Source organism: Mizuhopecten yessoensis, unplaced genomic scaffold (assembly GCF_002113885.1).
Source record: "Mizuhopecten yessoensis strain PY_sf001 unplaced genomic scaffold, ASM211388v2 scaffold739, whole genome shotgun sequence".
In the NCBI taxonomy this organism is placed as follows: Eukaryota; Metazoa; Mollusca; class Bivalvia; order Pectinida; family Pectinidae; genus Mizuhopecten; species Mizuhopecten yessoensis.
In genome coordinates, this window is record NW_018403697.1 from 297,552 (window position 1) to 322,839 (window position 25,288).

Here is a 25,288-nt window from a genome sequence, read left to right on the forward strand (position 1 = left end):
GACTAAGACCACAATTAATTTTACTATGTTTCATTGTAACATTTAATTTCATAACAAATTCCCAATATCAGATAGCCAACTTTCCATCTAAGTTGGTCAAGAGCAACATCTTGGGAGTAAAATATCAAAATTTCAACATAGCATGTTGGCCTTTTTCTTGAGATAATCGTCTGCATGTGTCACCAATGTCAAAAATAAACTTCCGGGTCAGGGGTAGAGGTAAACACAGGCCTATAAACTTCCGGGTCAGGGGTAGAGGTAAACACAGGCCTTTTTACACATTACCCTGCACCAAAAAATAAATGCACCATATACAAATTTGACAGAGAAATTGTTAGATTGATATCTCCACAGTATTTTAACACTAAACTTTTACACAAACACCAAGTTCTGAGAGGCATAGTATAGTTTTTACTAAAGAACCTATATATCTAAGGGACTTCATTCGTGGGTACTGAACCCGTAAGGGTACTGAACCCGGAAGCATTTAATTGTGACCTCAGTCCTATTATTTGTGTGGGCAGGATACAAACACTTCCTCTGAATATCCTATGCGTACGACGCCTGCGTGGAAATCCGGAAGGTTAACCACTCGACCAATCCCCCCATAGCCCATAAACACAACACAAACGTACAAACCAGATAGTATATTGATTTAGTCAAATCCCGGTCAGCGACTTCGGCTTTCACAACCGACACCAGATACATATATAGTCTCTCAGACGGATATTACGTCATTGGTACAACACCTGCATGCCCTTCCGGTCGGTTCAGTTCGTGTTCAAAACAATCTATTTGAGTAGTGGCGCTGTTCGTAATATACACACAATATTCATTATCGATGCAGATGTCGAAGGAGAAATAAACAACAAAATTCTCTCTGTGCTGTTCTCTTCATTTATTGTGGCTAGGACGGCGCACGGTATTTGATAATAGCGAGAAAAACCCGTGTAAGATACAATGCCAGGTGTTATGGACAAGTAAATGAATACATACACAAGATATTCTATATTGTATAGATAAATGTATCGCGTTTTACACGAAGACATATTCAATATACTCATACTCAGATACATTTTTATGGTTTATCTTTGACTAGGCGTCGTATAACGAAGTCGGAAAATCACTGTCGTCTGATAGAACAGTGTCCCGTAGGTATACACCAGTACTAATACCGGCCGGGTATTAAATCGATCCCACGCCTTGTAATGGAGCAAGCCCGGTGTGAATCACACCGGGGCGATTTAAGAATTATTTGACAGCACATTGGTCCGCATCCATAAATAGGGTTGTAGCATGAACTATTTCTGTTGATATCCTGCACAACTTGAAGTCACCTCTGTCTAAAATGTCGTTAAATTATCAAGTTAACGTAGCAAGCGCAATCGAAATCTGAATTGACCGCCATGTTGGAAAGTTCGTCTCTCTTCCGTTATAGGTCAGAAGTCTAAATATGGGTGTCATGACCCAATATGGAAATTGTAGTAAACATGGCGGTACATGCAGGCCATACATAGAAAGGATGATTGAGATAACATCACGCGTGTTCTGGCATGGCGGTCGTTTCTATTTTTACCCAAGACGGACTTGGTTAATTTCGTGAAAGAGGTTTTTTTCATTGGTAAGGATTCTTTATTTCAACAATTATGCAATATTTATACTCATATGAGGGGTGAATTATATGCAATCTTACAGATTAGCACTTTTGATTTTGCTCCATTAGTTGGCATAGGACCGCTTCGTAGCTCTGATGACGCAATATATAAAAAAATCTCTCGTCGTCAGAAAGCTACGTTTCACACTGGACCCCGACTGACATAAAAGCCCCGCACTGATCGGTTGGTTGGTTGCATTGGTTGACGGGTTTATCGACTACATGACTACACCCATGCGGGTTTCGTCTCACTGACTGAGGTCGGTGTTCCGTTCCCACGCCGACCTAACACACCCCTTTTATACACACACGTACATGCATTTATTTCACACTAAGACCCACTTCCAGGCCAACAACCGGACAGACATGTTACAGACAAATATAGACATAATACACATGGACGCTATAAATAGAAATAAGGAAAAACTCTATAACACACAGACCGCAGAACACGCCCTGTAATCACTCCTCCAATCTTTTTAATTTCAGATAAATCAGGGATTGTATGCACTTCACTTCCGCTTTAAAAGTAGTTTTAAAAGACGTATTTGGAATTCCACAATTTTAGCCTATATTATTACTGATGAGTCCTAGAAGGACGAACAGCAGTGTACTTTATATCTGGCATACTGTATGTATTACCAATTTGTATGGATGCATTCACATACGTGTGTCCATTATCAGTCAGTACTTTAAACTAACATTACAAATGCTTGGATTTGTATGTATTTGTGTAAGTGCATGCATATATGCATTTTGAAATATAAGTTATTTAATCTGGTGCAGTTCATCAAGTTTTCCCATTGAGTTTAACAGTGACGATTTTGAAACAGACCTTTGTAGAAATTGTCTATAGCTGTCTTTGGCAAATGTTTTTCCGTTGTACGGGGTTCAAGCTGAACTTATTCCAAGAATGTATTTTTGTTGCGCCTTACTCTTTAAAGCATACATATCTAAAGGTTAAACACTATTCATTGATCAAAATTGATGAAAGTTTGCGAGCGAAATTTCAGACAATTCTCTTTGATGAGTTACAATCGACTTGATAACATTTCAAAAACAAAGGTTTTAAAAAAATGTGTGAAGAAACGTTGTCAGCTTTCATTTTGAACAATAATGTAGATTTATGATCTTGATGTATCCCATTATAGGAAAAGATACAATTTCTTAAAACCATGTTCTGTGAGAGAATGAGCCTGCTGTATCCCGCTGCATGTTATTGTTATAGGCGCCTAATGTGGGACCGCCTCTTCCCTCTTTCCTTTCAGTGTTATTTCCTTAAGAAGGCCTACCTCTTTTCATTGGGGCACGGTAGTCAAGTGGTAAGACGCCGGGCTCGTGCATGAAGGGTTGCGGGCTCGAGTCACGTACCGGCACTGTGCTGTATCCTTGAACATGATACTTTACTCCGCTTGTTCCAGTCTACTCAGCTGTACATGAGTACGTGGTTGGGCAGTGTTAGTATTGTAGAATGCTAGCCGTGGGCGCCGAAATGGCAGCACCGGCTGGATGCTCCCCGGGGAGTTGAGAAAGATATTGGCTGGTTGCAAAGGCCCTATAACCAAGGATATTAATTTGTGAACCGCTTTGAGACGACCTACGAACTAGGTTGTGATAAAACGGTATATAAGTACATCGAATTATTATTATTAATTTTCATACCCGTGTGACCTAATCTATTGTGGGGAGGATTAACCCCAAACAAGTATACAATTTCTGAAAAGCATGTTATTAGTAACAAATTATTAATCCGTTTTGGCCATGGGAGGATTCTATCATCAAGATCAAAATTGAAATGGTTTGATATTAAGTTTCAAACGATGATTTAATCTGTTATTCTATCTAAGAATACCTGAGCGCAGCCTTTCAAATCGGAACCTCAATATTCAAACTACTATGATTCAAAAATCTATATTAAGAAACACATTGTTGACTTTTGGCTATAAATGGAAGGAATCAAATGATATGTTGAAGTTTGCTGTGTCCAGCCCGAACTCATCAACTAGTTTATTGTTTTTGTCGCCATGTTTCCTAAATTACAACGTTGAACACCAGTACAAACGACATGATTACCAGAACGAGGCAAAAGGGCTTTGGTCACGGTATAAACGTTTTATTACAAATCCTTACGCTCAATATTATTAATTGATAAGTGTATGTTCTCAGACATTTATAGTTTTCATATATTATGCCCGCGACGTTTTAATTCCCCATTTTTTAAAAACTTTTTAATGACAAAATCGATATCAAAATGTTTATTATCAAGAATAAATGCGTAAACAACAGGGCCCAGTTGCTCAAAAGATTATTAGCTTAATCACTGTTAAACGACATTTTGCAACCTTTAATATTTTCGTCAATATACAAGGTAAAAACTCGTTATTTTACACGTTCATTTATTCAAGTAAATACTTGATATTTGGAAAGTTTTAACTCAGTGAATAGTTGTGTTTCAAAGATACACATACATTGAAATTTGCACTAATCACTGATTAAGCTAATCGCCCTTTGAACAACTGGGCCCTTATAATCAAATATTGCTCATTAATAATTCAGCTAGGCTCGTTTGAAAAAGCGTATTTCAATTTTAATTTCTTTTTTTCCAAACACAATATAGATAGCATATAGGTGTTACAATATACAAGTACATATTACAATCCATTTATGTAAGATGGCGGAGAACATAGTGTAAAATACAAGATGACATCATAGCAATGTTGTCAACATACAAAAGAAAATATATAATCATTGTCAGTGGCACAAAAGCTGGAACATACACGATTGCGCAGATATTAAGTATAGACTTTCTTTTAGAAGTAGCCTGAATTAGATACCTACTTAGGTTTCTCAATTGTTTTTCATTTTTGCAAGCGAATAATTGTATTAATTTATAGACGGACGGACGACGGAAACAATAGGGTTTAAAATATTTGGTTCTAAGCTCCGAGTAAACTGGACACAACAAAATAAAATAACGATTTGTCCCTTGCTATCATTATCTTACCTTTGGTATCACTATCTTAAAGCAATTACCGATGTAATATACATGAAGATACAGGTATCACAAATGTATGCTGCTTGTGTCCGAAATAAAAGGCATTTTGTCTCTTTGTGTTACATACGAGTTATCATGCAAGCTATATCGGTGTGTTTATCTTCATAGAGGTGTGATCTTATTTTTATTATACCACCAGGACAGGTTTCTTTTATCCTAAGAAAAAGTACATGTAAAGATATGATGATATCAAGATGAAGTTTATTGTCGGGTTTTTTTTTTGCAACCTGTTGAATTACGTGTTTAAAATATTTTTCAAATTCCACAATCCTGTACCATCTACCCCCTACCCTTAATCCTGTACATTGTACCCCCACCCTCTATCCTGTGCCATCTACCCCTACCCTCTTTTCTGTACTATCTACCCCCTACCCTTCATCCTGTACATTGTACCCCACCCTTTATCCTGTACCATCTACCCCCTACCCTTAATCCTGTACATTGTACCCCACCCTCTATCCTGTACCATCTCCCCCCTACCCTTAATCCTGTACATTGTCCCCCACCCTCTATCCTGTACCATCTACCCCCTACCCTTAACCCCGTACATTGTACCCCACCCTCTATCCTGTACCATCTACCCCCTACCCTTAATCCTGTACATTGTACCCCACCCTCTATCCTGTACCATCTACTCCCTACCCTTAATCCTGTACATTGTACCCCCACCCTCTATCCTGTGCCATCTACCCCTACCCTCTTTTCTGTACCATCTACCCCCTACCCTTAATCCTGTACATTGTACCCCCATCCTCTATCCTGGACCATCTACCCCTACCCTCTATGCTGTAACATATACCACCTACCCTTAATCCTGAACATTGTACCCCTACCCTCTATCCTTTACCATCTACCCCTACCCTCTATGCTGTACCATCTACCCCTAGCCTCTAACCTGTACCATCTACCCCTACCCTCTATCCTGTACCATGTACCCTACCCTCTTTTCTGTACCATGTACCCTTACCATCTATCCTGTACTATTTCCCACCCCCTACCCTCTTTGCTGTACTATCTACCCCTACCCTTAATCCTGTACCATGTACCCCTACACTTAATCCTGTACCATGTACCCCCACCCTCTATCCTGTACTATTTACCCCTACCCTCTTTGCTGTACCATCTACCCCTACCCTTAATCCTGTACCATGTACCCCTACACTTAATCCTGTACCATGTACCCCTACACTTAATCATGTACCATGTACCCCTACCCTCTATGCTTTGTTCTTTACCATGTACCCTCTATTATGTACCTCTTCCCCTATTCCTTAACCATATCCATTTACTAGAAGATACAACTAGGCACAATCCACATTGTAACATTACAACTGTATAATGGTACCTTTGCTACAATGACGTTTCCTGTCTTATCTTTTCTTGTATTTATATTCTTGATCCTCCTTGTAACGTCTACCTTGACACAACCTCACCTTTGACTATTTTTCAGAACGTTCGCCTATGCGAAGAAGGCAAAGGGTTTCATCTCCAGACTTACACATACCAAAATATCGATCGAATGGTGGTTGTTATTCCCTGGGTTTTGGCTCCAGGCTGGGACACACCAAAATCGATCGAATGGTGGTTGTTATTTCCTGGGTTTTGGCTCCAGGCTGGGACACACCAAAGTCCTTGGAATTGTGGTTGTTATTCCCTGGGTTTTGTCTCCAGGCTGGGACACACCAAAATCCTGGGAATGGTGGTTGTTATTCCCTGGGTTTTGTCTCCAGCTGGGATCCACCAAAATCAATCGTCTGGTGGTTGCTATTCCCTGGGTTTTGACTCCAGGCCGGGACACACAAAAATCAATCGAATGGTGGTTGCGACCCTGGGTTTTGACTCCAGGCTGGGACACACCAAAATCTATGGAATGGTGGTTGTTATTCACTGCTTAACGTTCATTGGTTAAGGGTCATCGCTACGACTGCTTTGTCTGTTTTTGGTATAAAGTGAGCTTGTTATTGTCTTTTCCTTGTACCTGAGACATTTTAGTGAGGTAGCACTCAAAACTCGGCATTAGATCCGCCCTTTCTCAGGGAAGAAAATACACCAGCGTACCTCCTCCGACAAACACAAAATACCATAATGATACACAGAGGCGTTCATACATTACCTTAGCCGTTAATAAGGCACTGAAATCCTATTAACCAAATAACAAAAAAAATGTCTGCATGCAATATTAGTCGACACGGGTAAGGGTCTATATGTTGATTCAAGATAAATACGGGGACCGCGGCGGTCAAGTGGTTAATGTGTCTGACATTCTGCTACCATTAGTCCTCCACCGCTGATTTCGCGGGTTCGTGGCTTACGTGGGGCAGTCGCCACGTACTGGCCGTCGGTCGGTGGTTTTTTCCTCCAGGGACTCCGGCTTTCCTCCACCATCAAATCCAGGCATTTCCTCAAATGACCTTAGCTGTTAATATGACGTAAAACACAAACAAACAAAAACCAAATCAAAATGAATGAGTGCGAGTTTTAATCAATTTTTCATTTGCAGCTAACCAAGAGAACTCTCCATGTGAAGGTTATATTTCGGAAGGAATAATTATCCGCTGATATTTATGAAATGACTGACATTTTTACAGGACTGGGAAATATTACTATCACAACAAACATATTAAGAGTTACATAACTTTAGCCTGTTTTTTCCAACAAAAACTATCACACAATAGAACACTTACGGAACACTCAAGCGCGGGATAAACCGTCGGGAAAAATATACGATTTAAAGTTCAAGGTTACAACCAAATTTAGTGCAAAAAAATGTTTTAAACTTACTTAACTTCAAAAATCTCATCCTCGGGTTTATTTCTCTGTCTACATCATACAGTAGTAATAGATTATATTGATCCCACATTTGTGATTAATAGAATCTTCCCCTACCTTGAGGGTAGCCAGAGAAATCTCCTACTCGAGATTGGGATAGGGTAACCAAATGCATGCACTTTTGCCAGTTTTGATAAAAACATAATTTGACAGATTCCTGTTGAGACAGATTGAAGTTGAATGGAAGTACTTCGTAATGTTTTTGCTGATCATCCAAAGTGTCGTCTGCTTCGACGTTAAAGTCAGTATGTCCTGTCACATTAGGTCCATCCTCACCATATTATGTCTGCCGTCTCCGAGTCCAGATCTTTCTTTGCGTTATTGATCAACGCTGCCTTTTAGTAGTCATCGTTTGAAACAATCAGCGATTAAGATATGAACCCAAGGACAATGTCAATAAAAGGCTTTTACAATTAAATGAATACAAAAATTGACATTGAATTCTCTTAAAATCTTTTTGTTAATTCTTAATATCGGTGCCTAAAAGCTTGTCACGAAAGACATAAATCGTATCACATATTTATTCCTGGAATTTTCTTGTTATTTCTAGGAATAAACGCTGATGACCGATTTAAGCATGTTCAGTCATAATTTTCACAGTAAATTAATGTAAATTCTTATTTTTAGTTATTCCATTAGCAACTGTATGTTTACGTAACATTCTAAATATACAAACTGTTAAAAACAATGCGATCTGTGAGAGCCTTTGGCTGACACTTTTAGTTTCATACACATTTATATTGACCATAGCTCCACACGATCTTTTGTGACAAAATTAGCGCAAGATGAAGGGATTCGGTTATAAACAAAGTCGGAGAACAAGCATCTGTCATCACACCTTTGTCGCTAGATTCCTTATATATAAACTAAACAAAAAATAGCGAGGGGAAGTTTTTAATTTAACTAATGGGTTATTTCGGTGTACTTTGGTAGTTTTTGTGTGTGTGTGGGTGTGTGTGTGGGGGGGGNAGCCCTCCGCTACTGGGTTGCGGGTTCGAGGTGCTGGCCGTAGGTCGATGGCTTTTCTCCGGAAACCTCGCCATTTCTCCACCACAAAAACCTGGTACGTCCTTAAATGACCATAGCTGTTAATAGGACGTAACACACAAACAAACAAACAAACAAAACAAAACTTTGAAAGTACTGCGATCAATATTGCGGCATGTACAATCGTGGGGAAGCGGGAGGGGTCCTCTTTATTTTCTGTTTAGGGATAATTTAAAACAACAAATCGATATGGTGGAGCCAATGCAACGCACTAAGGATCTGTATCTTGAGCCCATCATCATCATCGTCATCATCAGATGGCGGGTTGTTCAAATCTCCCGTCGTCTATCTGTTAACAAGTCTTGTTATCGCTATTTCTACAAAAGGAATTAGCTGATTTTTCGCAGATTACATATGAAGGTTCCCTCTCGTCCGTAGTTTGTGCATATTTCATTCAGAGACTGATTGGAAAATCAAGATGGCCACCAGGCAGCAATCTTGGATTTTAAAAGTTTGTTTTTAGTATTTCTTCACAAGTAAACATTGACATTCCTTTGAAAGGACATTCAAAACCAGCTGAATAATATTTTAAATCACAATGTAAATAAGATGCATTTGCAGTTGACAAGAACCAGTCCAACAGATAACAGAAATAAAAGGAACAGATGAAACTGACAGAAATAATGAAAATCTTACGATGGTGAGCGCCAAGATCTGGGATCCCTTGTTTAACTACTTCTGTTCTCCGGCGGTGTACACCGTTCTCCCTCCGACTTTGCGTACTGCGCTACACCAACAAACACACAAACAAACAGACAGACAGACAGACTACCAGAAATAATCAACGTATATAGCCAACGTATATAGCCAAACACTTACCCTATTGTAACGTTATTTGGGGAAAATTTGTATTTGTTAATATATAATAATGATAATAATAATTCGAGGTTCTTATATACCACTTTATCACAACCTAGTTCGTAGGTCGTCTTAATGCGGTTCACAAATTATCATCCGTGGTAATAGGGTATTTGCAACCAGCCAACATCTTTCTCAACTCCCTAAGGAGCATACAGCCGGTGCAGCCTTTTCAGCGTGCATAGCTACATTTCTAGCAGTGCCCAACCACGTACTCATTTACAGCTGAGTAGACTGGAACAGACGGAGTAAAGTATCTTCGGTCACGAGCGCGACGTCCTACCACTAGACAACTGTGCCTTCAAAAATTAACGAATCTTAAGTGAATTGTCGGTTCCATTGTCATATGTGTTAACGGAACTGTTCATGGTTCCTCGGCTTCATTTATATTCGATGTTGAAACGACTTGAGCATCCATTAGGTCATACACATTACATTTCTGTTTACACATTGTGTAATTTGTTTGCAGTAATATTGGCAATGCGTTCATGCATATTTAATGACCACATCTTAAAATATACCACTTATATATCTAAATGTATCTAAACCTAAGTACAATACATAGCTCAACATGAAATATTTACAAAGAAAAATATATTAATGGAAACTTAATGGAGGTGTATTCTATACTGGGTACTGGGTCGATATCACTCTACCGGATTCATAATTGAGAACTGTAACATACAGTCTGGGTTTCCTTTATTCTTATTGTCTAATCATTTTTCTCAGGTTTGCCGATATGTCGAATACCAACCCCATGCTCCTATTCTGTTTTTCCGGTCACCACATCAACCTTATCTTTCTGAATTAAGCTGCGGATATTTCGTTCAGAAAACCGGTCCTATATTCTCGCTTTGATTATTTTGTTTTTCATGCTCCCAATAAACATGAAATATCATATATTCCTTTCGGCGTCTGCCTGTGCACTTCACATCTATATGTGTATCTGGTAGTTGCGTGAACTTTGAACCCCAATCGAAAAGAAGAGGAAAGCGGTGGACTAAAAGGGTATGTTAGCGAGAAATGATTTTTTATTCTTTTTGCCAACGTAAACTATTATTATATATCCTGCGTGATAATGATAATCCTTTGATCAAGCATTGAGATAAACACGCACGCCCACCATACCTGCAGCTATGTTTGCAGTTTAAGGTCGCTACACTCTTCCGTAGATTTGACATAAAATTTTGCGGCAGCTCTTTAATCATTTGAAGTGCTTCATGATAGTGTAGGAGGACAGGTGTTTATCTTGACCGTGTCTGCGGATGTCGCCATGGTGATGGACAGGAGTACATTGAAATATACGTGAACATTGTATAGTATATGTAAGTCATTGTCTGTGTCGGGAAGTCTTGGTGACAGATACGGGTACTTCAGATTACCTCTCGTAAAGGCTAAATTGCATTGTACGTCTGATGTTATGAAATGGATACATTTATAACCTCACGTATTGTCAACCTCTTATGTGGTCATATAATTATTTTTAAACTAAATACAGTTTTTTTTAATGCAGATCAATGAAAACTGTAATAATAAAATATACACAGGTATGTTATAAGTATAGGATATACTGTATTTTCAAATAAGGACATATTGAAGGTACTTACTTATCTCACGGAAAAAAACAATCTTTTTAATCCTTTGTCTGCATTGTGATTGTTAAACATTCTTTTACAGATCGCGCAAGCGGTTGCCATGCCTTGCATTGTTTAACTAGAGAGGTGGGGAAAATATAGTCAAATTTTCGTGTTTCGTATAAAAATACATACATTTAAAAACAAAACCAACATAAAAGTGCAATTTCCAGAAAAATGTCTGAAAGGAAACCTGAGTGAATGCGTCATAGTAATCTGCTTTAAATATGCAACTTAGGTATTTCAGGAAACAATCTTTAAGAAAATAAAGCTTACACAAACCAGGCAATGGTCAAGTGTTTGTTTTATTATCCAGAGTCCTGGGACTGACCACGCGTCGGACAACAAATTGGCGGGTATTTACACGAGCCATGGCAGTAACAATGTGACCACTTGACCGCCTTGTTGTGGACACAGTCAAGGAACGAGAATTACACCACTCCTGTTCGCACTTGGGCACACTCCGATCGCTCTTATCTAAACTTAAATATCAATTTCAGATAGCCGACATGGCAAAAAATGCGACGAACGCCCCGTGTCATATGTCATTGTTAACACTTTGTCGCAAGGTATCTGTAACCATGCCGAATATATAAGGTCTAAAATGAAATGTGAAATTTTAGTGACTTTGCCCATTTCATACGTTATAGGTTAACAGATTTGGCGTTTTTGGATAGTGTAAATTATAACATGATCATTATCGACAAGAAATAAATGATTGATTTAGATGTATTCATGTTGTACTATCTCTTTCTATATATATTGTATTTTATACAGTACAATATGAATGAATGAATGAATGAATGAATAAATGAATAAACGAACGAACGAATGAATGAATGAATGAATAAATGAATGAATTCATGAGTGAATGAATAAATGAATAAATGGATGAATGAATGACTGAATGAATGAATGATTGAATGAATAAATGGATGAATGAATGAATGAATGAATGAATGAACGAACGAACGAACGAACGAATGAATGAATAAATAAATGAATGAGTGAATTAATTAATGAACGAATGAATGAATAAAGAAATGAATAAACGAACAAGCAAACTAACAAACAGACGGACGAAAGAACGAACCAATGACGAGATGATGAATGAATAAATTGATATTCTTATGCAGATATTACACCAAGGAATTCTAAATGGAATAAGTATTTGAAGCGGAGTCGCTTTATATAACCTATGAGGTGAGTAGTTTAGCCACCGTAAGGAAGTGTTAACGAAAAACATTGGTTGATAATTTAACCTGTTTGCCCTGAAAAGAAAAGTGACACTATTTCTGTATTACTGATAACGTGACGTCAAGGTCACGTGTCCATACACGAAAACGTACCGGGTCAACTGTTCACGTTTACATAACTCACCCAGTTATATTATATATATTTTGTTACTAAACACTCGAACGGTTTTTCAATTTAATATTGAACACAATTCAAAATTAATATCATAATTACTGCATTCTGAACGACCCATCAACACATAGGTGTTTGTTAGGACCAATGAATAATAGAAAAAAAAATATGTTACAGGAAATGACTAAAGAAAATATCTATTTAAAGATTTAGTACAGACAAAGATTCGTGTACAGTTTGGAACAGACAAACAGCTTCCAGGTACATGTAGTCTAGTATTGTGGAGATATTTACTTTTCGAAATGAGTTTTAAGACCTGCTATATATCATAATTCAATTTTCAAATAGTTTCAATTTAAAATTCAAATATCACATTCGAAACACTAGACAGTTATTTTGTTGATAGATAAGTACCGCCACACTAAATTCGTCGATTTCTCTGATAAAACAAATGGTCGGATTCCTTTCATACCAGTTTCCGAAAGCTTTCAGATCACAATCACAAGAATTAGCAGTAATAACACTTGGAGAAAGTTCAATGTATTTCCTGTATTCGATGAACTGTAAAAGCAATTTATTGACATTGTACTTAATTTTGTATTCCCATCTTAACGGTTTGTCATAGTGAACTTGCCCTTAAGAGCTCTGCTATCAAGACAATACACACAAATAAATGGAGAAGACGGTCATTGGCTATGAGACTGCACAGATGGTCAGATGATAGTAAACAAACGTACAAGGTGTCCGGTCGACGCCTCGAAATACGGGTCATTTTGTGTGGGCTGTTATCAGGTTGTGAACCAATGCGATAGGGTTAAGGTTAAGTTAAAGGAATAATGCCTCAAATAGGATGGGGAATAATCACTGGATTCTCTTTCGGAAGCATGTCTTTAAATTTTACTTTAAAGACTGTTAAATAAGAACAAACTGTTCTCAGAGTAAAACGGATAGAAAATAGTAATTGTGTTTCAGTTCTTATGGAAGATTGCTTTTCCTTTTTCAAAACACAAACAATTATATAATAATAATAATAATAATAATATACAGCAATTGCTATAGCGCCCTATCTAGCTAGAATAAGCCACTCTAAAGCGCTTCATAGTACATGGATATACAATTAATAGAATTAGCATGTACATTACTTAATACAATTTTGAAAAGTTCGCAGGAGCTGCCCAATCAGACGCTGACTACTAGTCCTCTGCCACCTTGCTAATATCTCCCAGTGTACGATGGGTGGTTTGGTGTCGCATTGGAAAGCGCACTTGCCTTTCACCAAGGCGGCCGGGGTTCGAGTCACCAATCGGACGTGAAAAGGTATGAGGTCACCTGCCCGATCACGTGGGTTTTCTCCAGGTACTCCGGTTTCCTCCCACATTTAGACCCTCCGCGCTCCAAAATCCGGGCCAACAAGAGTGATTAATATAAGTTGAAATAACATGTTTCATCATTGTTAAAAATAAATAAAGTTTGTATTTAAACAGGTACGATAATTTGAGCAGGCCTATTTTCTCCAAACCTACCAGAGTTTGAGGATTCAGAATTTTTCAGTTTATTTTAAAACTTATGCTTGTGTGTCAGGAGGTTTATTATAAGATGGATTGTGAGTTCAAATCAACAACGGACAAATCTAGGGAAAGGCAAGCTTTGGCAGATAGAGCTAAATATCTAAATATCACATTGTTCTAACTACTGTGATTTATATAAGATAGGTTATTTTATAATACATGTGGGGGTTTTCGACAATGATTATATACCTTCGTTTGTTTTTATTTAGTAACGAAAACGTGTGCTTCATGTTTGTGAAATCTTGTGGGATTTTTTTCAAAAATCATTTGATTTAAATTCTAAAAAGTTGACGTGTGGAACAACATTGAAGTGTTTGTTAAAATTTCAAAGTACTACTTTGTTTGCCAATCCGCACGCGACAAACACGCTGTTCAAACTTTGAACGAAATTTGTTGGACTGTCGATAAGGCGGGCATTTTGAATTTTAAATATAAATTATAAGTTAAAAAAGAACACAAGAGGCAGAAAAACGTATATATAAGTATTGAACTGTGTTTGTATGGTATTTATGATCTATTTGAATGACACAGGTTTGCAAGCAAACAACATAATGTGCGCTACACAGTTCAATGCTTAAGTAACACTAAAATATCCTCCAATTCTATACATATTAAAATTTGATTTCATGTATAAACAATTTAATGCAGATATATATCTTGAAGTAACTATACAAATGCGTTTCCTATGTTTACCGTTATGTGTAAACTGCCTCGCCTAGACGTTTCTTATAAAAAATATAATTTATATATATATTGCGTAAATTGCATTAACAAGTTATTGTTTTATACATGAATATATCATGTATTTGAAGAAAAGGACAGTGATAAGTTGTGAAAACTTTTGTCCAATTCTTTTGTAAATATTTATTTGCAATAAAATATGTTTAAATCTAGACGTTTCTGTTTCTTTTGTTTTGATAATGTTTCAAAAGCAGCCAGTGAAGCAGTACCCATGATGCAAATATAAATTATTAAACATAAAAAATGTCAATCGTAAATAAGAAAATAAAACATCACAATATTTTGAATATCATACCATTTCGTACGAAAATAACATTATTTCGCAAAAATTATACATTTTTTTACAATATAAATAACAAGATTTCTGGACATTGATCGTTTCTGATCATTCTAAAGGCTCAAAGGGGAAACCAGAAGCCAAAAAATTGAAAAACCATTTTGTTCTAAGCTTCTGTTGAAACAGGTAGGTGCTTAAAAACCGGGGCCGCAGTTACCAAGTGGTTAAGGCGTCTGACATTCTGATACCTCTATTCCTCCTGCACTGGGTCGCGGGTTCGAGACTTTTCTAAATATATTCACAAACGTAGGTAAGTAGTCATATGTGTAAGAATGCAGAAGGTAGGACACACAGGTGATTGCGCCTATACAATTTGGTAATCTAACAATATAACAAAAATATATTACACTGCACCAAACAGCTGTTCGTCATTCGAGGACTTATTGGTGACACGAAGTGCCAACAATCAAAAATGGTATATGCGATAATAATAATAATTCGAGGTTCTTATATACCGCTTTATCACAACCCAGTTCGTAGATCGTCTCAAAGCGGTTCACAAATTACTATCCGTGGTTATACGGCCTTTGCAACCGACCTACCTTCTTTCTCAACGCCCTTGGGGACATACAGCCAGTGCTGCCATTTCTGCGCTCACAGCTGTAGCATTCAACAATTCTAGTACTGCCCAACCACGTACTCATTTACAGCTGAGAAGACTGGAACAAGCGGAGTGAAGTATCTTGCTCAAGGACACAAAACAGTGCAGTACTCTAACTCGCAACCCTTCGGTCATGAGCCCGGCGTCCTACCACTAGACTACCGTGCCTCATATGTAATTTGGATACACTGATTCCGACCTTTAGTAAATTTAGAACGAATTAATCGTTAGTTTATCAATAATTAGTCTACGATAAAGCATTATGAGAAATGACACCATAACTGACGTTCATTATTATAGCTATGCCGTTAAGCCTATAGCTGTTGGTAAGCTTATATTACCGGTATCAAATTTGGCGTTACAAGTCGAAACTAGCAAGTACATGTAGCATATCAAAATGCCATGCTAACGTATGCTGACAGAATTATCAATTTATAGAAATAACTTAATAAAGCGTGTGTTCTGTCGTACCATATAGAGCTGTAATACATAAAGTTAACGTGTCATAAACGTTAAGGTATTTTGTACTTACATGTTCAAACAATGCCAAGGATGTTTTAATTAACGTTTAATGTGACCTCATTATCTAAAGTACATAACATATATATCACTGAAGTACACGCGACGCTCTGATTTACATATATATGTTAGTAGAATATATGTTATTAGTACTTTCACACTATATAGAGATTTTCTGTGGTTTCGGATGGGCACAATCATCTCGACTTAAAGCCGAAATACCTCTTCACAGTTAATAAGAGAGAAATTACACCGTAATGCTTCGGTACATAAATAGATATTATGTCATGTCGCAGCATCCAGTTTGGTAACTAAAGAGATTGAAACGTCAAAATGTCGGTAAACTATTTTTAATGAAAGCGTCTGCTTGAATGCCTTATTTAAAACTAAATTCATTATCTATCATTTTGATAGCTGAAGTTCAAAATCCATATTTTCAATTAACATACACGTGTGCATATAACTTATATAACATGTTGTGGTCTTTATGTGGTATTGATCATTTGGTCGTACTTTACGGTGACTAAACCACCTTTTCGGGGATTTGTTTCATATCAGCTAATTAAGGTCATGTTAAAACGGATACCCTAGGGAGCCGCTGGCAAAAAGAAAGACTATAGAAGTAATAATAATAATAATTCGAGATTCTTATATACCCCCTTATCACAGCCTAGTTCGTAGGTCGTCTCAAAGCGGTTCACAAATTATTATCCGTGGTTATCTTTCTCAACTCACTGGGGAGCATACAGCCGGTGCTGCCATTTCAGCACTCACAGCTAGCATTCTACAACTCTATTACTGCCAAACCACGTACTCATTTACAGCTGAGTAGACTGGAACAAGCTAAGTAAAGTATCTTGCTCAAAGATACAACACAGTGCCGTGCCGGGACTCGAACCCGCAACCCTTTGGCCACGAGCCCGGCGTCCTACCACTAGACTACCGTGACTATTTCGTTTGAAGTGACAAAAAAAAAGAGAAAAATATAAACCCAGGTGTCGAATACGGCCAGCAAACCAGTGTCTCCTATGCAGAATCACTTAATAAAACCCAGTAGGAGACGTATGTTGCATCGCCTTATTAGAAAAGATGTAATGGGTTTTCCAAACTGGATTTTTTTGATTTAACGAAATATCTCTTCATCTTTTCCCCTTTCAACATTAGTTTAGACTAATTTGGATTTCCATCTTTTTGGACCCTAGCATCACCGACGAGTCCTAAAAGGACGAAACAGCTGTACGTTGCAGTGTAATTAATTCATATTGGCATACTATATCAACTACTAAATTGTATAGATCTAACCACATGTGTGTATTACAATGTATCTTTCATGTTTTCAATTTTGTCAGTGAACTCCTCTAAAATTTGATTTAGGTCATTTCTTCCTTATTAAATAACTCAACATGTTTACAAAAAAAAAAAAAATCAGATTTTGTTTTAGTTTAATATCAAATTCCACATTTGTTTATCGATTAACTCGCAACTTGGCCTTGATGTAAGATTTACGTCATTTTATAAAAAAAACATTTGTAATCATTGTTCCCTTGTACAGACGGGCATTCGAAATTCATACAAGATTCCGTCTTGAACTTAAAAAAATAGGGTTCTGAATCATTCTATGATGCCTATTATAAATATAACGAAAAGTTATATTGCAGATGACAGGTATAAAGCGTAAGGTAGCATATGACTTGTTTAGAATGTGCCGGCCGAAACGGACAGATAGTAGGCCCGAATCGAGGACAGCGCATGTACACAAGCGCCTTATCATACAGGATTTAGTGACGGAGATGTTGATACCGTCTGTGATTTGTGCGCAGTTCTAAACTACGCTAATGGATGATTTACGATCTAAATGACATGTTTCTCTTCAAAATGTACTTTGTGGTATCAAATTTGATTCTTGTGTGCTATTGTCTTCCGTTATCTGGTGATCCATTCCGTTCTGTGGAAAGTACATTCGAGCCAAATGTGGAAACAAAACCCGTCAATAATGCAGACTTTTCTGGTCCAAATCATGGTCCATTGAAAGTTACCCTGTTTCATACGAGTACCGCGCCCAATTCGCACCTGTCTCGGGAGACTTCAGAAGGTCCGATTTTAAACAGACAGTCCGAGAGTCCTCCAGGTACTTTACTAGGATTATTTTACGCCGATCGGAAGAAAGAAATATCGACTCCGCAAATTTTTGAAAATATATTTGAAAATTCGAATTTAGAAAAATCACAAACTTTTTTGACCACATCGCCATTTCCAGATTTTGCAGCAGAAGAGACTCCGAATCCTGCAGAACTAATCTCAAATATTCCGGAAGTCAGTGCTATTTACCAAAGACACGGCCACTGCCGTTCAACTAAGCCTTTTACCAGGGCAATTTTCGTTGTGGACAGGTGCCCATGGTCCGCTATGGATCCCTGGCTTATGGACCGATGCCATCACTCAGAGGAAATCCCTTACCGTCACCCGGACTGCGTCATTGAAATCGACCATATTCCAGTTCAGGACGCAGAAGGCATTGTTTATAGGAACATTTACTGTGCTATATGTCATGGAGCCAAAAATGCAAGTACCTGGTCAACCGAGATTATAACGGACACCATCACACGTATGGATACAGACGAGAGTAAGAATATACTTCTTTTATCTAACGAACCAAACACATCTCCAAACTGCTCCAAGAATTACTTTCCAGCTCAAATGAATAAGATCTTGTTTTGTAGCACAACAAAAACTGAAGAGTTTGGACACTCTCATCGTGGTAGAAGCTCTTTTGGGGAAGACCATCACACAAAAGCATCTGTTTTCCCGCTATCTTTCCAAGTTATAATGAATTTTGGCTTCAATGGAAAAGGACACATCTTCTTCAGCGCGACACCTCAAATTGAAACCTCTCCGACAGTCCACAAATGTGCTGAGAACGAAATTTATGTTCAAAATGTGGAAAAATGTAGAAAGATTGTCTGTGCTTCCGGGCATAAATTAGTAAATTCCAAATGCCAGGCGACTACTGATACTTCTGACGGTGAATCGTCTTCACTTGACAACCTGGATTCACTCAACCACGACGAAGAAGCTTCTCAGATCACGCTGCGCCTCAACGTCACTGAGCAGGATTTGCTGGTGCTACGCCAGGAAGACTCCGACAAGAGCATCGTTGCAGAATTTTGTACCATGCTAAACATCAGTTCAGACCGGATAAAAAACTTTACTATTGAATATCAGAACGGAACCGTGTCCGGCAAAACGCTAGAGGTCCATCCGTTTGTCACTCCAAAACCAATACGCAAAAACAAAGCCCGGCCACTAGACCCCAATGAGGAGCCTACCATTTCGAATGATGGATCCGCTCATGATAATGGAGACTCGCAATTAGATACGAATGGGGAACGGACGGAATCTTACGGTGTTGATCTTGACAGTAAGAAGATGCCTTATAATACGTTACAAGAGACATACACCGTGATAATAAAATTCATCATATTTCCTGCCAGAAAGAAGAGTTCCAAAGACGTACCCACTAGTTTGGTGATCGACACGATGAAGTCAATGATTTATAGGAAATCGTTTAGTTTCAGTTTGAACGGGACAAGTTTTAACGTCGATGACGTAGACAACTTCGACCCTCTGATCCTGGACTCCTGGTGTACCAAAGGCAGGATTAACTACTACTGGGGGGACGATTTTGAACTCACCTCTCGCCATAGTAACGAGACAGGTCAGTATATATTCAGTTTATACATATGTAAATTAATTATCCCTGTGCAGGTTCGGCTTTGTCTAGGGTCATATGTTTGTATATTTTAGTGGAATTTATTTCTGCATTCGAAAATGTTTGGAAAATAATCAAGCAACCGGCATTGATTTTTTCCATACATATCCTCATCCCATGGATGCACGGTAGTCTAGTGGTAGGACGCCGGGCTCGTGACCGAAGGGTTGCGGGTTCGAGTCGCGACACGGCACTGTGTTGTATCTTTGAGCAAGATACTTTACTCCGCTTGTTCCAGTCTACACAGCTGTAGATGGGTACGTGGTTGGGCATTGCTAGAAATGTAGAATGCTTGCTGTGAGTGCCGAAATGGCAGCAACGATTGTATGCTCCCCAGGGAGTTGAGAAAGATATTGGCTGGTTGCAAAGGCCCTATAACCACATATAACAATTTGTGAACCCCTTTGAGACGACCTACGAACTAGGTTGTGATAAAGTGGTATATAAGAACCTTGAATTATCATTGTTATTATTATCATTATCCTCGTTTTATATTCCGCCATAATACATGCTCATACGTTGGTTCTTTCTTTAATAACGACTCAGTTTTCTTGTGATAACGACAACGTTTCGTAATAATGACATTAGTATCTCGTAAAAGATCATTTTCGTCTCGTAATAACGAACTAACTATTTTGTAACTACTACTTATTACATGTTTTCGTAATAACGACAAAGCTATAGGCAACGACTTGGTTCTGACCCCAATTTTACACTCTCGGGTAAAATATCCATATCTTACATTCCTTTTATATAATTAACTCTGTTTATCTCATAATAACGAAATTTTTATTTCGAAAAACAACAGTTTTGTCGTTTTGACGAGATAGGTATTTCGTAATAAAAACATTGCTATCTCGAAATAACGAAATAGTTATTTTGTAATTTTATTCATTAGTTCAACTCAATATACCCTGAGATCCAATAAAAGAATTGATAACAAAATGTATGTTAAAATCAGTCACTAATATAGAAGCAATAACAACAACAAATGGCTATAAACGAAAGCTTTTCGGTCGTTTCTTAAAACTTGACACAAATAGGCATACAATGTCTAAATTGTAAGTGTTCATTGTTAAAATAGGTTTGGCTTCTCATACAAAAGACTGAGTTTGCGAACATTCAGTCTGCTAAATGAGTTGTGAAGTTAAGTTTTCCCAATATGCCTAAGATTTCGTCTTGGTACCTGATGAAAACAGAATGAATTATATAAGAACAGTTAAAGAGGCGATAGACACATTTACAAAGGAAAACAATCTCTAAACATTTCCGTCGACATTCAAGACATGCTAAAGCAAAATGTTTAAAACATCTGTATAAGGTTGATCATAACACATTATTATCCGTGGTTAAAGGGCCTTTGCAACCAACCAATAGCGTTCTCAACTCTCTTGGGAGCATACAGCCAGTGCTGCCATTTCTACAATTCCTAGCATTCTACAATTCTAGCACTGCCCAACCACGTACTCATTTTCAGCTGAGTAGACTGGAACAAGCGCAGTGAGGTATCTTGCCCAAGGATACAACACAGTGCCTGGCCGTGCCTCAAACCCGCAACCCTTCGGTCACGAGCTCGGCGTCCTACCACTTGACTTCCGTGCCTCCAAGAGATAAACACGCACTCAAGTCTTCCACACAGTGTTCATTGACCAAGATCTGATTTATTTTGTTTTTCTCCAGAAAGAAATTTACACGACAACACTTTCTCACATTCATTGTCATCCCCCAGTCTCAACACCCTACATACAGCCTTATAATATCACTCTGCAACCTTTTGGTTATAACAGGACATAGATAATGGAAATGCAACACTCAAAGAAACACAATTTCTAGATAGCGTATACAAAAACCGTTATGTTGACATAATGCATAAGTATGTAAAATATAAAAATGTACAAAGGATGATATCAGTGATATAAATTTGTCCCAAAAATGTTATTTCAGTCATTGTCAAATTTACCAGACCTGTTGCATATATTGTATCTTCCAGGTCAGATGAGGTCCGCTATCTACGTCAACTCGACCAACACATTCTACGATCAGAAACAGTTTGATCTATATGTGATGCTGACAACAACATTGGGCGATGTGTCCAACGTGAATAAATCTTCCTATGTATTTGTATGTGACATGCCGCGCATTGTGGACAAGGAATGTGGACGAATAGAAATAGTCGATTCGGAATACAGCCGCTTCCCCGAAAACAACAGCATCCTGTACTCGGGCGAGTTGATGAGCATGAATAATTACGAATACGTAAACGACACTTCGGACAGTTTGCGTCTATGTGCCCCCAAGGAGTACGTGTCTGGACACAATAACCTTCTTGTTCAGTCATGCGGAGTCCATTTCTATCAAGTCATATTAGCCGAAAACTACCTATCCTTCACACTAGGCATAGTATCTCTGGTTGCCATGGTTTCTGTACTAGTTACCTATTATCTCTTCGATAGTCTTCGGAATTTACCGGGACTTAATACTATAAATTTAACTGTGTCGTTATTTTTAGGGGAACTACTTTTCTTACTTTCCGGTCTGGTGGTTAAGCACGGTATAGATTGGCTATGTAAAGCGATTGCTGTATCCCTCCACTACCTGTTCCTTGCATCCTTTTTCTGGATGAATGTGATGGCCTATGACCTCTACAGGACATTTGGTCATAAATGTATACTGACAAGAGTTAGAGAGAAGAAGAACTTCTTTCGTCGTTACTTCATCTACGCATGGGGCTCTCCGGCGCTTATTGTGTGCGCATGCGCATTTATAGACTTCAGCAATCTCTTAGAAGGGGTGCGTATTGGTTATGGCAGTTATGTTGAGAAGAACACGGACAATATACTCGCCGGAAATGTCCTGTCAACACCTTCAACCAATCGGAGTGGGGAACACAATGACAGTGATCCAATCATATCGCCGAATTCACCGAGCAATAGTTTCACTGAAGCAAATCTAGGATGCTGGATAATGGAGCCCGTAGCGACTTTGGCGACCTTTGGTCTTCCAATGATAATAATTTTGGGCGCGAACGCCATCATGTTTATCAAAACTATCATCTGTATCAGAGATGTGGCAAAGCTTGCCAAACATAAAACTCGGCGCTCGTCATTGAATCAAGCGGTTGGGAAGTCTGATGTTGTGTTATATGTGCGCATGTCCACAGTAATGGGTTTTACGTGGATAATTGGTTTGGCTTCAAGCATCATTTCCGCCTTTGCGGACGGTCCGACAGACACAATGTGTATTGTATTACACACGATCGGGATTTTGTTTATAGTGTTCAATTGTTCACAGGGAGTGTTCATTTTTGGAGCATTCGTGTTCAATCAGAGAGTTTTAGGGCTTTACAAGTCTAAAATAAAGACATGGCGGGAAACTGATCGACGGAAGACTTACTTCCGGTCAACATCAACGCTATCATCGTCTGTGAAGTACTAATATCGTTTCGGATTTATATGTTTAAATGGCAATGGTTCAAAATATCTTAATTGTGAACAAACTGAAGCATTGGAACTTTCGTTCATTGTACCTTCGTTTTAGACAGGCCGTTAGCAGTGGTACCTGATTTTACTGAACACTTGTGTATATCGGAACCTCGAAAGACCATGGTTTACTTATAATACTGGAACCAGATTATTCCGGATGTTCGTGTATAAAGAGAAAATCATTTAACTTAAAAGGTTTGATAATGCTGTATAAAGTAGAACCTGTTTAGACCTGATATTTTCAAATGAATCGTTTCCTCGTTACATCGGATATCTGTGTACATCAGAACCTTTCAAAACGGACATTTCTGTATACAATGGATCCTTATTATACTGGCTATTTTTATTTCATATGAAACATTATCAGGGCGGACCTGTATTAAGTTAAACCTCAAAAAAAGGTCCAATATGTTTGTTTGAAATGGAACCTGCTTAGACCGGAATTTTACACATAATTCCTATCTTTGTTACGCTGGATATCTATGTGTATTTAGAAACCCTTTTAATCAGACATATTTGTATATTACGGAACCTCCTTATACTGGTTTTGCTGTATATTTCTATATAAAGTATAACCTAGAATGTACTAATATCTTTGTATGAAGTGGATTTTTTAGGCTGGACATTTTTAAAGAGTAGTGAAGCTGAGTTGACTGGACATTTTAGTACAAATTCGAACTTTATTAGGCAAGTTACCCTCTAGATAATATTCAAAATACGCCCATATAAAAAGGATATTTATCACATAATGTACTGTGTTATCCAGTGAATAACCCCATGTAATATGACCTTATTAGCCCTGTGCTTGGTTGTAAGTTTCAATTGTTTCAATTGTGACGTCACGCCTAGGACACGTACATGACGTCACAGACTTACGCACTGGAGTCAAAATGGCGGCTTTTTAGATTTCAAGGTTGCATGAAAATTGTCGTTTTTCACGAATAAATGCCATACATCTTGATGAATTGATAAAAAAGATCTTACATTCGTTTTCATTTCATACGAAGTTTATGAAACTCGTCAGAGGCTCGCTTAATTGAAAAACAATCTTAGACTCGTTTCATCAATGTCATATGAAATGGAAACTCATGTAAGATCCTATATACATATTACATGCCTGACAATTTAAATTTTGAAAATTACTTCATAATATATTTTCCAGATTGATGAAACAAAAGTAATAACTATGCTTGATCTAAGTATGTAATCCTTGTGTGGAATTCGACCATTTGCATTCGTCGGCATTACTTGCAGCTCAAATTTATATTATTGAGTGATAATGTATTCTTATTATTGTTTTAACGCTAATTCAAATTGAAGTTAACGTTTATCTTAAGATGTAAATTCAGCAAACTATGTAGTATATGTACCTATATGGTCACTGTAAACAATAACCATGTCTTGTTTTGTTGCGATTGTATAAATACTGCTACTATATTTTCCGTATCTTTTCTATGTTATGATTGGCTCTGACAGTATAGTCACGTGGCAATTTAGCAAATCTAAGCCGATATATATCACTTGACCCAAGAAATGAGTTGTTATAAAATTAGACAGTTTCATTAAACAGCCGACTGGCAAACACAATATTTAACTTTTTTTTTAAAGTATTAAAACTATTATAACATATTAATGACCTTAAACTGCGTCTTAGGTTCATATTTTTCTTGAGTTTATAAATCTACCTCTCCTGAATATTATTATTTAGAGGTTTAAATTATCCTGACCATATCACCCAAAGCCCCGAGGGGCGGGAGGCCCGAAGCCTGATCTGTCGAGGGTTGATACGGGTTACGATATTTAAAAGGAAATAAGATAACTTTTTG

General features: G+C 37.8%; 1 protein-coding gene across 1 annotated transcript; it reads left to right on the plus strand.

Annotated features, from left to right (window-relative positions):
• The first annotated feature begins 18,002 nt into the window (after nt 1–18,002).
• On the plus strand, nt 18,003–24,245 carry LOC110452384. Its single transcript, XM_021500874.1, has 2 exons — nt 18,003–19,926; nt 21,971–24,245. Exons 1-2 carry the CDS (start codon nt 18,051–18,053, stop codon nt 23,413–23,415), a joined length of 3,321 nt encoding a protein of 1,106 aa, XP_021356549.1. The 5' UTR covers nt 18,003–18,050; the 3' UTR covers nt 23,416–24,245.
• Nucleotides 24,246–25,288: the final 1,043 nt, after the last annotated feature.